This window comes from Manacus vitellinus, unplaced genomic scaffold, assembly GCF_001715985.3.
Source record: "Manacus vitellinus isolate BGI_N305 unplaced genomic scaffold, ASM171598v3 ctg7180002429996_pilon, whole genome shotgun sequence".
Taxonomy (NCBI): Eukaryota; Metazoa; Chordata; class Aves; order Passeriformes; family Pipridae; genus Manacus; species Manacus vitellinus.
Window position 1 is genome coordinate 1 of NW_021938252.1, and position 15,930 is coordinate 15,930.

The window sequence follows — 15,930 nt, forward strand, 5'->3', positions numbered from 1 at the left end:
AGGTGTTCCCATTCCAATTCCTGGTGTTCCCATCCCATTGCTATTGTCCCCATCCCATTCCTGATGTCCCCATTCCCATTCCAGGCATTCTCATTCCCTTTCCAGCTGTTCCATCCCATTCTAGGGGTCACCGCTGTCATTTCCCCTGCTGGTTTACCTTTAAACCAGCACACCAGGTCTGTGCCCAACGGGGGTCCCTGTGGATCATCCAACGCGGGTCCTCCCATGGCTGATGGAGTTGGAGCAGCGGCCGAAGCTCTTCCCGCAGTCGGGGCACTCGGGGCTTCTCTTACCGGTGGGTCCGTTGGTGGGAGGTCAAGGAAGAGCTCTGCCTGAAGTTCTTCCCACACTCCCCACACTTGTGAGGCCTCTCCCTGATGTGGATGCGAAGGTGGGTGTAGAGGGTGGAGCTGTCCCACATTCCCTACACGTGTAGGGCTGTTCCCCAGTGTGGATGTGCTGGTGGCTGAGCAGCTTGGTGCTTGTGCTGAAGCTCTTCCCACATTCCAAGCACTTGTAGGGCCATTCCCTGGTGGGGATGCAACAGTGTTTGCAAAGGCTGGAGCTGTCCCTGAAGCTCTTCCCACACTCCCCACACGTGTAGGGCCTTCCCCACTGTGGATCATCTGGTGTCGGAGCAGGTTGGAGCTCCGTTTGAAGCTCTTCCCACACTCCTCACACATGTAGGGCCTTTCCCCACTGTGGATCCTCTGGTGTCGGAGCAGGATGGAGCTCTGATTGAAGTTCATCCCACATTCCTCACACATGTACGGCCTTTCCCCAGTGTGGATCATCTGGTGTCGGAGCAGGTGGGAGAGGAGAGTGAAGCTCTTCCCACACTCTTCACACATGTAGGGCCTTTCCCCACTATGGATCATCTGGTGTCCGAGCAGGTGGGAGCTCTGTTTGAAGCTCTTCCCACACTCCCCACACGTGTAGGGCCGTTCCCCACTGTGGATGCGAAGGTGGGTGCGGAGGGTGGAGCGGTCACTGAAGCTTTTCCCACACTCCTCACACGTGTAGGGCCGTTCCCCAGTGTGGATGCGACGGTGCTTGTGGAGGTGGGAGCTCTGCCTGAAGCTTTTCCCACATTCCCCACACGTGTAGGGCCGTTCCCCAGTGTGGATTTGCTGGTGGTTGAGGAGGTGGGAGGTCCGTTTGAAGCTCTTCCCACATTCCCCACACGTGTAGGGCCGTTCCCCACTGTGGATGCGAAGGTGGGTGCGAAGGGTGGAACGGGCATTGAAGCTCTTACCGCATTCCCCACACGTGTAGGGCCGTTCCCCTGTGTGGATGTGCTGGTGCCTCAGGAGGTCGGTTCTCTTCCTAAAGCTCTTCCCACATTCCAAGCAGCTGAAGGGTTTCTCCCTGCTGGGAGGCTGCTCAGGGACCACCAGCTCGCAGCTCCGCCTCAAGCTCCGGCCGCCTTCCCGGCACACGCTGGCTCTTTCCTCCTCACAGCCCCCTGGGCTGGCTTTGGAGCCCCTCCTGCGGGGGCATCTCCGGCCCTTTTCCTCCCCGCTGCCTTCCTGCGCCGGGGAGCCCTTCAAAACGGCCTCTCCCACCAGGCTCTGCCGGGGGGATTTGTCCTCCGCGCTCTCCGGCCTCACCTCGGGGCCTGGGGCAGGAACCAACAAGGACACGCAGGGGATTTGCCTCCGGCCCACAGGGAAGCCCAAGGACATCCCCCCAACTCCGGCCCTGGCAGGACGGCCACAAAAGACAAAAGACCCACCCAAAGGGGCACTGACTTCCTCCTCACCTGCCTGGGGGGCCCAAGGCATCTTCCTCTTCCTCGCAGCCTCCTCCTCCATCCGCCCAAGCTTTGGGAAGCAGAAATCCTGATGGGGGGGTAAAAACAAGGGGTGAGCGCGTTGCCTTGGGGGTTCCTCCTGCCCAAGTCCAGCTCTAGGACTCACCGGGCAACTTGTGTCCATAAAAACCCCCCAAAACACCAACATTCAGTCCAAGATCCCCTCCCAAAATTCCCTCTCTCTGCTCTCTGGGGTTAGGGGGGTCCCCACTGTCTGCCCTGATGGCACTTCTGCCTGCATTGGGGGTCCCCCTTCTCCGGGCTGCCGGGGGTCCCGCGGCTCCGGGGGGTTCCCACTCATTGGGGTCCCCTTTAGTGTTGCCAGGGGGGTCCCAGGGCTCACTTCTCCCCACTCTGCCTCCCGGGGCCGGCCGGCCCTCCTCTCTCGGCTCCCATCCTCGCAAACCTCTTGGCGCTCTCGGCTCCCACCCCGCCTCAAGGCCCCCCCTCCTCTCCACACTCCAAGGCCTTCCCCCTCTCCGGGACCCCCGCTTAAGGGGCCTGGCACTCCCTCTCTGCTCCCCCCCCTCCAGCATTCCGGGGGTCCCCCAGCTCCGGGATCGCCCCTCTCCGCTCTCCCCACTCCGCGGCTACCGGGGTTCCCCCCCGGCTCTCACGGGGGCCCCCAAACCGCTCTCGCCCCCCCCGCCATTGCCCAGCGACCGCCAGGACCTTTTGGCTGCTCTTCTTTGTGCTCCCGCTCGGCTCCTCCCTCGGCTGGGCCGCCGCTTTTGGCGGGTTTCCTCCTCCGGGATCCGCCCCCTGCAGCCCTTCCCCCCCTGGACCAGCCCCCTTGGGCCTCCCTTGGGCCCCCCTTGGGCCCCCCTTGGGCCCCCCTTGCCCAATAAGTCTGATTATAGAGACAAGCAATTGGTTTTAACCCACAAAACCCAAATGTATAACCCAGCACCCTGGGGCATGAACAAAGTGGTTTTCCTTGGCCCCCCCCCGAGTCCAAAGTAAAGGGAGAGGGGAAAAAAACCTGCTGGTGGGAGAGCTGTTGCAGTCTGGTCAGAAGTGGTGATTGCAGTCCAGTTGAGGGTGGTGGTCTCAGTCTGGTTGAGAGTGGTGAGCTGCAGCCTTCCTCTCGATCCCACGAGTGGTGGAAAGGTTCTGAAACTCCAGGTTTATATATTCTCCAGTTCAGGCAGGAATGGTCAGTCGTTCCCTGAGAGCGGGGAATTCCATAAAAGGATGCTTAGTTCTTCCCTCAGAGTGGGGAATTCCATAAAAGGATATGAGGATTCTCAGAGCAGGGAATTCCATAAAAGGGTATGAGGACAGGGACACCCCCCCACCTCGCAGGCCCCCTCCCCCGACAACAGTTCCTGGGAAAATGGCATGGAAGGCCATAGAATACACACTTTTGGGCTACACCCATCCAGTGAGGAATCGGTCCCAGCTGTTCTAACTAGGACACTGTGTCCGTCATCGCTGCCATCATCATCATCATCGACCTCGTGGCAGTCGGTGTCTGGAAGCTCCGATCCGGTAACTCCCGGGATGGGGGTCGGGAAGGGGCACGGATCCGCCCGGCAGCATTCCGGGGATCCTGTGCCACGGGTGCTGATCCCACTTTCTTTCCATAGGGAAGAGGGAGGGGAATGGATACGACCCCGCGCCCACCAGTGAGTCCCAGCAGCGTGTGTGGATCCAGATCCTCTGTGCAGGGATCCCAGGATGGATGCCGGGATTCCAGAGGGGAATGGGGGCCTAATGGCTGGTACGGGATTGGAAGGGGATTGCAGCTCAGGGCAGGATTCCAGAGTGGGATCAGGTAGAGTTGTGGATTGGGATCAGGGCTGGATTCTGGAGTGGGATTGGGGTGGGATGGATGAAGTGGGATTGGGGTGGGATGGACAGAGCAGGATCAGGAGGGATTCCGGAGCAGTTCCTACTCTCCCTGGGCTCCACAGCCGGCTCCATCCCCTGGGATGGGAACAGGGACATGGTGACTCCTTTCCCCACTCTCATCCCAGCAGGAATCACAGCCTGAGTGATCCTGGAGCTGGATCCGTCCCTTCCCTCTCCCTGTGGAAAGGCAGGAGCTGCTGGCAGAGCTCATCCCGCTGCTCCCATCCACCCCGGCCCCCCTGCGGCTCTTCCCGATGGATCAACTTCCTGCTTTTTCCCGTGTGAACCTGTCAGAGGGCAAGAAATCCTGGCTCCTCCTCCAGCATCTGGCAGTTCCTCTGTGGGAACCAGGAATGGGAATGGGGACAGGGGAGACTGGGATGGGGACATTGGGGACAGGGATGGGTACACTGGGGACAGGCTGGGGCCACCAGGATTTGGAATGGGGACAGGGGGGACTGGGATGGGGACATTGGGGACAGGGATGGGGACACTGGGAATAGGTTGCAGACATCAACCCAATCCCACTCCATCCATCCCACACCAATCCCACTGCAGAATCCAGCCCTGGTCCCAGTCCACAATTCCACCTGATCCCACTCTGGAATCCTGCCCTGAGCTGCAAACCCCTTCCAATCCCGCTCCAACCATTAGGCCCCCATTCCCCTCTGGAATCCCGGTATCCATCCTGGGATCCCTGCACAGAGGATCTGGATCCACACACGCTGCTGGGACTCACTGGTGGGCACGGGGTCGTATCCATTCCCCTCCCTCTTCCCTATGGCAAGAAAGTGGGATCAGCACCCGTGGCACAGGATCCCCGGAATGCTGCGGGGCGGATCCGTGCCCCTTGCCGACCCCCATCCCGGGAGTTACCGGATCGGAGCTTCCAGACACCGACTGCCACGAGGCCGATGATGATGATGATGGCAGCGATGACGGACACAGTGTCCTAGTTAGAACAGCTGGGACCGATTCCTCACTGGATGGGTGTAGCCCAAAAGTGTGTATTCTATGGCCTTCCATGCCATTTTCCCAGGAACTGTTGTCGGGGGAGGGGGCCTGCGAGGTGGGGGGGTGTCCCTGTCCTCATACCCTTTTATGGAATTCCCTGCTCTGAGAATCCTCATATCCTTTTATGGAATTCCCCACTCTGAGGGAAGAACTAAGCATCCTTTTATGGAATTCCCCACTCTGAGGGAATCACTGACCATTCCTGCCTGAACTGGAGAATATATAAACCTGGACTTTCGGAACCTTTCCACCACTCGTGGGATCCAGAAGAAGGCTGCAGCTCATCGCTCTCAACCAGACTGAGACCACCACCCTCAACTGGACTGCAATCACCACTTCTGACCAGACTGCAACAGCTCTCCCACCAGCAGGTTTTTTCCCCTCTCCCTTTACTTTGGACTCGGGGGGGGCCCAAGGAAAACCACTTTGTTCATGCCCCAGGGTGCTGGGTTATACATTTGGGTTTTGTGGATGAAAACCAATTGCTTGTCTGTATAATCAGACTTATTGGGCAAGGGGGGCCCAAGGGGGGCCCAAGGGGGCTGGTCCAGGGGGGGAAGGGCTGCAGGGGGCGGATCCCGGAGGAGGAAACCCGCCAAAAGCGGCGGCCCAGCCGAGGGAGGAGCCGAGCGGGAGCACAAAGAAGAGCAGCCAAAAGGTCCTGGCGGTGGCTGGGCAATGGCGGGGGGGGCGAGAGCGGTTTGGGGGCCCCCGTGAGAGCCGGGGGGGAACCCCGGTAGCCGCGGAGTGGGGAGAGCGGAGAGGGGCGATCCCGGAGCTGGGGGACCCCCGGAATGCTGGAGGGGGGGGAGCAGAGAGGGAGCGCCGGGCCCCTTAAGCGGGGGTCCCGGAGAGGGGGAAGGCCTTGGAGTGTGGAGAGGAGGGGGGGCCTTGAGGCGGGGTGGGAGCCGAGAGCGCCAAGAGGTTTGCGAGGGGGGGAGCCGAGAGAGGAGGGCCGGCCGGCCCCGGGAGGCAGAGTGGGGAGAAGTGAGCCCTGGGACCCCCCTGGCAACACTCAAGGGGACCCCGGTGAGTGGGAACCCCCCGGAGCTGCGGGACCCCCGACAGCCCGGAGAAGGGGGACCCCCAATGCAGGCAGAAGTACCATCAGACCAGACAGGGGGGACCCCCTAACCCCAGAGAGCAGAGAGGGGGAACTCCTGGGAGGGGAATTTGGGCTTAATGTTGGTGTTTTGGGGGTTTTTATGGACACAAGATGCCCGGTGAGTCCTAGAGCTGGACTTGGGCAGGAGGAACCCCCAAGGCAACGCGCTCACCCCTTGTTTTTACCCCCATCAGGATTTCTGCTTCCCAAAGCTTGGGCGGATGGAGGAGGAGGCTGCGAGGAAGAGGAAGATGCCTTGGGCCCCCCAGGCAGGTGAGGAGGAAGTCAGTGCCCCTTTGGGTGGGTCTTTTGTCTTTTGTGGCCGTCCTGCCGGGGCCGGAGTTGGGGGGATGTCCTTGGGCTTCCCTGTGGGCCGGAGGCAAATCCCCTGCGTGTCCTTGTTGGTTCCTGCCCCAGGCCCCGAGGTGAGGCCGGAGAGCGCGGAGGACAAATCCCCCCGGCAGAGCCTGGTGGGAGAGGCCGTTTTGAAGGGCCCCCCGGCGCAGGAAGGCAGCGGGGAGGAAAAGGGCCGGAGATGCCCCCGCAGGAGGGGCTCCAAAGCCAGCCCAGGGGGCTGTGAGGAGGAAAGAGCCAGCGTGTACCAAGAAGGCGGCCGGAGCTTGAGACGGAGCTGCGAGCTGGTGGTCCCTGAGCAGCCTCCCAGCAGGGAGAAACCCTTCAGGTGCTTGGAATGTGGGAAGAGCTTCAGTGACCGCTCCACCCTCCGCACCCACCGTCGCATCCACACTAGGGAACGGCCCTACACGTGTGGGGAGTGTGGGAAGAGCTTCAAACGGAGCTCCAACCTCCTCAGCCACCACATGATCCACACGGGTGAAAGGCCCTACATGTGTGAGGAGTGTGGGAAAAGCTTTAGGCAGAGCTCCACCCTCCGCACGCACCGTCGCATCCACAGTGGGGAAAGGCCCTACACGTGTGGGGAGTGTGGGAAGAGCTTCAATCAGAGCTCCAACCTGCTCCGACACCAGATGATCCACAGTGGGAAAGGCCCTACACGTGTGCAGAGTGTGGGAAGAGCTTCAGGGACAGCTCCAGCCTTTGCAAACACCGTTGCATCCACACCAGGGAATGGCCCTACAAGTGCTTGGAATGTGGGAAGAGCTTCAGCACAAGCACCAAGCTGCTCAGCCACCAGCACATCCCCACTGGGGAACAGCCCTACACGTGTAGGGAATGTGGGACAGCTCCACCCTCTACACCCACCTTCGCATCCACATCAGGGAGAGGCCTCACAAGTGTGGGGAGTGTGGGAAGAGCTTCAGGGACAGCTCTGCCTTGACCTCCCACCAACGGACCCACCGGTAAGAGAAGCCCCGAGTGCCCCGACTGCGGGAAGAGCTTCGGCCGCTGCTCCAACTCCATCAGCCATGGGAGGACCCGCGTTGGATGATCCACAGGGACCCCCGTTGGGCACAGCCCTGGTGTGCTGGTTTAAAGGTAAACCAGCAGGGGAAATGACAGCGGTGACACCATGGGGACATCGATGACATCACTGAGACATCGGTGACATCACGGGGACAGCGGTGACATCACAGGGACATTGGTGACATCACTGGGGCAGCGGTAACATCACTGAGCTATTGGTGACATCACAGGGACAGCGGTGACATCACAGGGACAGTGGTGACAAAAACGGAGTTAATTTTGGTGTGAAAATCTCCTGCTTTGGGCAATAAATTCTGACTCCTCCTCCGGCATCCGGCAGTTCCTCCCTGGGAACCAGGAATGGGAATGGGGACATAAGGAATGGGAATGGGAACACCTGGAATGGGAACGGGAACATTGGGAGCAGACTGGGGACAGCAGGAATTGGAATGGGAACACGTGGAATGGGAAAAGGGAAAATAGAGGTGGGATGGGAACACCTGGAATGGGAATGGGAACTCCTGGAATGGGAATGGGGACAGCTGGAATGGGAATGGGAACAACTAGAATGGGATGGGAACACCTGGAACAGGAATGCAAACCCGTGGAATGGGAATGGGAACAGCCGGGCCCGGGCTGTGTCCCTGGGGAAACAGGAGGCCAGGCCCAAAAGAGTTAACTAAGAAATTGGGGCCTGCTAACAAGCTACCAACATCCAAGACCATCTGTGCTCGTTCTGTTCTACTGACTGGAGCAAAGCTTCAGAGAATAGTACAGGAACATGTCCTAGGCCTCGAGGGGATAAATTAGAGAGACAGCAGGATCAGGGAGACATTGGAATAGGAGGAATAGGCCGGGAGCCAGGGCTTTTTCCAAGCTTCAGTGAGCGGGTCAAGAAGAATGGAAGAGAAGGAAGGTCAAGTTGAGGAAGATGAGTTGAAGCCCCCAGAGCCATGGAGGAAGAGTGGAAGTACCCTCAGGATTGAGGGCCAAGAGAAACACCGCCCCAAGCCCCGCCTGAGCTCCACCTCTACTCCGCCTGTTATTAATATGCATCGATAGATGTTGTAATCACTTGAATATGCATTTAATCCCAGCTGAAGATTGTAGAAAAATGATGATTTTGTGTGAAGCCTTCGAGCAAGTTTGTCCAGCGCCAGCTGGCTTGCTCCCAACGTTGAATAAACAAATACCTTGCTGCTTAAAGATAAAAAAGTCTCTGAGCAGTTTCTGGGACCGATTTTTCGGATTCAGGGCCCAGTCAGTCCCAGGATGATCCCAGTCACTCCTGGTCTCTCCCAGTTGCTCCCAGTTTCCCCCATGTGGTCCCACTCATTCCCAGTTGCCCCCAGAAGCTTCCAGCATGATCCCAGTTGCTCACAGCCACTTCCAGTCATCCCCAGTGCACTCCCAGTTGCTCCCAGTATGATCCCAATCACCTCCTGCATGATCCCACTCACTCCTGCTATGATCCCAGGATGACCCCAGTCACCCTCAGTGTGGTCTCAGTTGCTCCCAGCATGGGCCAAGCTTCTCCCACCGTGATCCCAGGATGATCCCAGTTGTCCCCCTCATGGTCCCAGTTGCTCCCAGTTGCCCCTAGCACAGATCCAGTCACTCCAAGTATGATCCCAGTCCTCCCTCCTGACAGTCCCAGTCAATCCCAGTTGCTTCTACTGTAGATCCAGTCACTCACAGTTCCTTCCAGTTGCCCCCAGCCTGGTCCTAATTCCCCTTCACGTAGTCCCAGTCACTCCCAGTATGGTCCCAGTCACTCCCACCATGGTTGCAGACACTCCCAGGATATCCCAGTAGAGCCCTCAGCATGCTCCTAGTCCTTCCCAGTCACTCCCAGATACCCCAGTAACATTCCAGTTTCCACCAGTATGATCCCAGTGACTCCAAGGCACTCCCACTATATCCTATGTGGCCTCCAGTTGCTCCCAGTAGCCCTCAGTGTGGTCCCAGTTGCTCCCAGCATGATCCCTGTTGCCCCAGTTCTGGTCCTGGAGGGTCCCAGTGTGCTCAGATCCTGTTCCCGGGGGGTCCTGCTGGGTCCCAGTCCTGGTCCCGGTGTATCCTGGTGTCCCAGTCCGTCCCAGTCTGTCCCAGTCCATCCCAGTCCATCCCAGTCCGTCCCAGTCCATCCCAGTCCCTTCCCAGCCGTTTCCCAGGTCCTGCCCCCCCGCCCCCCAAGATGCTGACGGGGTCGGGGCTCCGTCTTTGGCTTCGTCTCCCTGGGCCTGCCTGGAATGAAGGGGCCGCTGGGACACTGCGGGACCTCCTGAGACCAAAGGAACCCCGGGAGAATTTGGATACTCCTGGAATCAAGGCACAACTGGGACACTGCAGGGCCCTATGGAAAAAAAGGAACCTTGTGACACTGCGGAATTCCTGGAATCCAGGGGCCTTTGGGACATGGGGGCCTCATGGAACCAAAGGAACCCTGAGGTGTTTCCGAAGGTCATGGAATCAACGGGCCACTGGGACACTGCAGGGCCTCTGGGAATTAAAGGAACACTGGGACACTGGGGCAGGACATCCCCCTGCAATGGCACCAAGACAATGCCCCATTTGCAAAGGGGTCAGTGCTGAGCTGAGAGGGGGCCAGGCCAAGGCAGGAGATGTTGGACCCCAGACTGGTTTCACCCCAAATGAAGCCCCTGATGGTGAGGGAACCCCTGGAGTCCAAGGACTGTCAGTCCATGGGTTTCTACCAGAAAGGGCCAGTCCCCTTTCCCAGGGGCAGGTTCTTCCAACAGAACCCTTCTTGGGGGTGTGTGGAGATTCCTGCCTTGGCTGGGGACCCCCCAAGGTCACTGCTGGAGGTTGAGAGCAGAGATCTCCCCACGAGCGCTGGTCTGGGGGAGTGTCAGAGACTGGAACAGTTAATGATTTCTGCATTCTAAGAGACTTCTGCAGGCTTTTGACTTTCTGATGGGCAGCTGGGCCCATCCCCCCTCCTCCAGTGCAGAAGATGTCAAGCCCCCAAAAGGCGGGAAGAGCCGAGTTTACCACGCCCTCCACATGAACTCTGCGCCAAAAAGGGGGACACCCCCCTATGGAAACAACTCCCCGCCTTGGGGAGGTGCAAAGGATATGGATATTGACTGGTGACTTTGGGGGTTTGGGGGGGATTTTTCCTTCTTCTCCCCCCACCGCCTGCGGATCCAGACCATTGCTTTTTACATGGCTGGATCCAGTGGGCGGTGACTATTTACGTTTTTACCACTCTCATCTTTTCTTCTTTCTTGCTCTCCCTTACTCTTACCCTGTCTTTCTCTCCCCTATGCATTTTTCTCCTCCCCCAAAAGGTTGGCCTTGTTATATGACAGCCCCCAAAATGCTGGCACACCTGTTGATACAAAATTGTTCAAATAAACCCTGTCAATATGTTTTCAGACACCGATTATTCAGTGTTGTTTCACTTTAATCCACCCCAAGGGAATTATTGATAAAACCTGAGTTACCAACCCACCTTTTTCCTGGGGGGGGGGTCTTAACAGTCACCGCTGTGCCTGTGATGTCACTGCTGTGCCTGTGATGTCACTGCTGTGACTGTGATGTCACTGTTGTCTCTGTGATGTCATCGCTGTCTCTGTGATGTCACCGTTGTCTTTGTGATGTCACCAGTGTCCCTGTGATGTCACTGCTGTCTCTGTGATGTCACTGCTCTCTCTGTGATGTCATGACTGTCTCTGTGATGTGACCAATGTCCCTGTGATGTCACCGCTGTGACTGTGAGATCACTGATGTGTCTGTGATGTCATCGCTCTCTCTGTGATGTCATTGCTGTCCCTGTGATGTCATTGCTGTCCCTGTGACATCACTGCTGTCTTTGTGATGTCACCGGTGTCTATGTGATGTCATGACTGTCTCTGTGATGTCACCGCTGTGCCTGTGATGTCCCCACTGTGTCTGCGATGTCACCGCTGTCCTTGTGATTGTGATGTCACTGTTGTGTCTGTGATGTCACCGCTGTGTCTGTGATGTCACTACTGTCTCTGTGATATCACTGATTTCCCTGTGATGTCACCGCTTTCCCGTGATGTCACTGATGTCTCTGTGATGTCACCACTGTGCCTGTGATGTCACCGATGTCTCTGTGATGTCACCGATGTCTCTGTGATGTCACCACTGTGCCTGTGATGTCACCAATGTCTCTTCAACCAGATTGCAACCACCACTCTCAACCAGACTGCAGATCACCACTCTCGACCAAACTGCAACCACCACTCTTGACCAGACTGCACCACCACTCTCACCAACAGGGTTTTTTTCCCCTCTCCCTTTACTTTGGGCTCAGGGGGCCCAACAAACAGCACTCTGTTCATGCCCCAGGGTGCTGGGTTATACATTTGGGTTTTGTGGGTTAAAACCAACTGTTTGTGTGTATAATCAGACTTATAGTATTATTTTATTAAATTATTATTCTGATTTAAAATCTCACTTTTGAGTTGACTTCATTTCCCCTGCTGGTTTACTTTTAAACCAGCACAATCAGACTGCTGAAATTACCGGGGTATTACTCTGCTCCCCATTGCTGGCAAAATCCTGGCAAGAATACTCTTGAACAGACTAAAACCCACTATAGCAGAAGGAATTCTCCCTGAAAACCAATGTGGTTTCAGAGCCAACAGGAGCCCCACAGACATGGGATTTGTTCTCAGACAACTGCAAGAGAAGTGCAGGGAACAGAACAAAGGTCTCTATGGAACCTTTGTTGACCTCACCAAGGCTTTCCATACTGTGAGCAGGAAAGGTCTGTGGCAGATTTTGGAACGTTTAGGTTGTCCCCCCAAGTTCCTTAAAATGATCATCTCACTCCATGAGGATCAGCACGGCCAAGTCAGATATGGCAATGCACTTTCTGAGCCCTTTCTAATAACCAATGGTGTGAAACAAGGCTGCGTTCTTGCACCAACCCTATTCACAATCTTTTCCAGCAGGATGCTCCAAAGGGCCATGGCAGACCTCGATGATCAGGACGGGATCTACATCCGATACCATACTGATGGAAGCCCTTTCAACCTAAGGCGACTGAAGGCCCACACCAAGACCTTAAACCATCTTGTCCAGGAGCTGCTTTATGCTGATGACGCCGCCCTCGTCGCTCACACAGAAGCAGCTCTGCAGCGTTTAACATCCTGCTGTGCTGAGGCTGCTGAGCTCTTTGGGCTGGAAGTCAGCTTAAAGAAGACAGGAGTTCTCCATCAACCTGCACCTCAGGAAGTCCCCCATCATCCCCACATCAACACTGGCCAATCAGAGCTCAAATCAGTCCAGCAGTTTAATTACCTAGGGAGCCTCATCTCCTCGGATGGTGAGATTGACAGAGAGATGGACAACAGGTTAGCAAAGGCATAGAGAGCTTTTGGGAAAACTCCATAAAAGAGTTTGGTGAAATAAACACTTGAAGAAAAGCACAAAGATCAGTGTTTACAGAGCCATTGTGCTGTCTACTCTCTCATATGGGTCCGAATCCTGGGCCATCTACAGCCACCACCTGCGACTCCTGGAACGCTTCCATCAACGCTGCCTCCGTACAATCCTAAACATCCCCTGCTCAGATGATGTGACCAATCCATCTGTTCTAGAACAGGCAGCAGTCCCAAGCATTGAGGCCATGTTGCTGAGAACACAGCTGTGCTGGGCAGGGCACGTCTCCAGGATGAAGGACCAACCACCCCCTCCCTAAGATCGTGCTCTGTGGTGAACTTGCCACCGGCTGCCGCAAGAGAGGAGCCCCGAAGAGGAGATACAAGGACTGCCTGAAACAACATCTCAGCCTTGGCCATATTGATCTCCATCACTGGTCTACTCTGGCCTCCAGCCGGGAGGTCTGGAGACACCCCATCTCTAACGCTGCTGCTGCCTTTGAGAACGCAGCAGGATCACCATCGAGGAGAAAAGACAACGCAGAAAGAACCGTGTCCTGTCCATCCCATCCAAGGAGTCTTTCTGCTCTGCCTTTTGCAACTGGACGTGTCTATCTCGTATTGGCCTCTTTAGCCACCAGTGTGCTTGTAGCAAATGTGGGCAGAGCTGTAGGAAATTGGCTATAGAACATGGTTTGCCTAGGCTGTGGGAACATCTTAGATAGGAGGTTACAGTGCCCTTGTACCCTGTTAGCTGGCTGGCAAACAGGACATTGTGATTAGCAAAACAAAAAGCAACTGAGTACCACCTGTGTCAACAAAGAAATGAGTAAGAGGTGAGATCAACATTTAAGCAGAACCAATAATGAGCTTAGCTTTTGCAATATGTATGAACTAATTATAAAGCATATATTAAGCTGTTAGCAATGATCAATAAACGAAGCTTGCTGATTCTCATATTGAGCGTCTCATTCTTCCCTCGTCCTACAGGGTCCAACATCTCCTGCCTTGGCCTGGCCCCCTCTCAGCTCAGCACTGACCCCTTTGCAAATGGGGCATTGTCTTGGTGCCATTGCAGGGGGATGTCCTGCCCCAGTGTCCCAGTGTTCCTTTAATTCCCAGAGGCCCTGCAGTGTCCCAGTGGCCCCTTGATTCCATGACCTTCGGAAACACCTCAGGGTTCCTTTGGTTTCATGAGGCCCCCATGTCCCAAAGGCCCCTGGATTCCAGGAATTCCGCAGTGTCACAAGGTTCCTTTTTTTCCATAGGGCCCTGCAGTGTCCCAGTTGTGCCTTGATTCCAGGAGTATCCAAATTCTCCCGGGGTTCCTTTGGTCTCAGGAGGTCCCGCAGTGTCCCAGCGGCCCCTTCATTCCAGGCAGGCCCAGGGAGACGAAGCCAAAGACGGAGCCCCGACCCCGTCAGCATCTTGGGGGCGGGGGGCAGGACCTGGGAAACGGCTGGGAAGGGACTGGGATGGACTGGGATGGACTGGGATGGACTGGGATGGACTGGGACTGACTGGGATGGACTGGGATGGACTGGGATGGATTGGGATGGACTGGGACTGACTGGGATGGACTGGGACAGACTGGGATGGACTGGGACACCAGGATACACCGGGACCAGGACTGGGACCCAGCAGGACCCCCCGGGAGCAGGATCTGAGCACACTGGGACCCTCCAGGACCAGAACTGGGGCAACAGGGATCATACTGGGAGCAACTGGGACCACACTGAGGGCTACTGGGAGCAACTGGAGGCCACATAGGATATAGTGGGAGTGCCTTGGAGTCACTGGGATCATACTGGTGGAAACTGGAATGTTACTGGGGCATCTGGGAGTGACTGGGAAGGACTAGGAGCATGCTGAGGGCTCTACTGGGATATTCTGGGAGTGTCTGCAACCATGGTGGGGGTGAATGGGACCATACTGGGAGTGACTGGGACTACATGAAGGGGAATTAGGACCAGGCTGGGGGCAACTGGAAGGAACTGTGAGTGACTGGATCTACAATAGAAGCAACTGGCATTGACTGGGACTTTCAGGAGGGAGGACTAGGATCATACTTGGAGTGACTGGATCTGTGCTAGGGGCAACTGGGAGCAACTGGGACCATGATGGGGACAACTGGGATCATCCTGGGATCACGGTGGGAGAAGCTTGGCCCATGCTGGGAGCAACTGAGACCACACTGAGGGTGACTGGGGTCATCCTGGGATCATACCAGGAGTGAGTGGGATCATGCAGGAGGTGATTGGGATCATACTGGGAGCAACTGGGAGTGCACTGGGGATGATTGGAAGTGGCTGTGAGCAACTGGGATCATGCTGGAAGCTTCTGGGGGCAACTGGGAATGAGTGGGACCACATGGGGGAAACTGGGAGCAACTGGGAGAGACCAGGAGTGACTGGGATCATCCTGGGACTGACTGGGCGCTGAATGCGAAAAATCGGTCCGAGAAACTGCTCAGAGACTTTTTTATCTTTAAGCAGCAAGGTATTTGTTTATTCAACGTTGGGAGCAAGCCAGCTGGCGCTGGACAAACTTGCTCAAAGGCTTCACACAAAATCAGCATTTTTATCCAATCTTCAGCTGGGATTAAATGCATATTCAAGTGATTACAACATCTATCGATGCATATTAATAACAGGCGGAGTAGAGGTGGAGCTCAGGCGGGGCTTGGGGCGGTGTTTCTCTTGGCCCTCAGTCCTGAGGGTACTTCCACTCTTCCTCCATGGCTCTGGGGGCTTCAACTCATCTTCCTCAGCTTGACCTTCCTTCTCTTCCATTCTTCTTGACCCGCTCACTGAAGCTTGGAAAAAGCCCTGGCTCCCAGCCTATTCCTCCTATTCCAATGTCTCCCTGACCCTGCTGTCTCTCTAATTTATCCCCTCGAGGCCTAGGACATGTTCCTGTACTATTCTCTGAAGCTTTGCTCCAGTCAGTAGAACAGAACGAGCACAGATGCTCTTGGATGTTGGCAGCTTGTTAGCAGGCCCCAATTTCTTAGTTAACTCTTTTGGGCCTGGCCTCCTGTTTCCCCAGGGACACAGCCCGGGCCCGGCTGTTCCCATTCCCATTCCACGGGTTTGCATTCCTGTTCCAGGTGTTCCCATCCCATTTCAGGAGTTCCCATTCCCATTCCAGGTGTCTCCATTCCCATTCCTATTGTCCCCATTCCCATTCCAGGTGTTCCCATCCCACCTCTGTTTTCCCTATTCCCATTCCAGGTGTCCCCATTCCAATTCCAGCTGTCCCCATTCCAATTCCTGGTGTCCCCAGTCTGCCCCAATGTTCCCGTTCCCATTCCAGGTGTTCCCATTCCCATTCCACGAATTCCCATTCCCATTCCAGGTGTTCCCATCCCAGTTCCTGGT

At 56.3% G+C, this 15,930-nt stretch overlaps 1 protein-coding gene across 1 annotated transcript; it reads right to left on the minus strand.

Moving 5' to 3' along the window:
• Nucleotides 1-204: 204 nt before the first annotated feature.
• LOC115307106 (zinc finger protein 501-like) lies at nucleotides 205-2,209 on the minus strand. The gene is given in 5 exon segments (XM_029957766.1): nucleotides 205-280; nucleotides 282-414; nucleotides 417-608; nucleotides 611-1,540; nucleotides 2,167-2,209. Coding segments are annotated over 5 exon segments (1,374 nt in total).
• Between the last annotated feature and the right edge of the window lie 13,721 nt (nucleotides 2,210-15,930).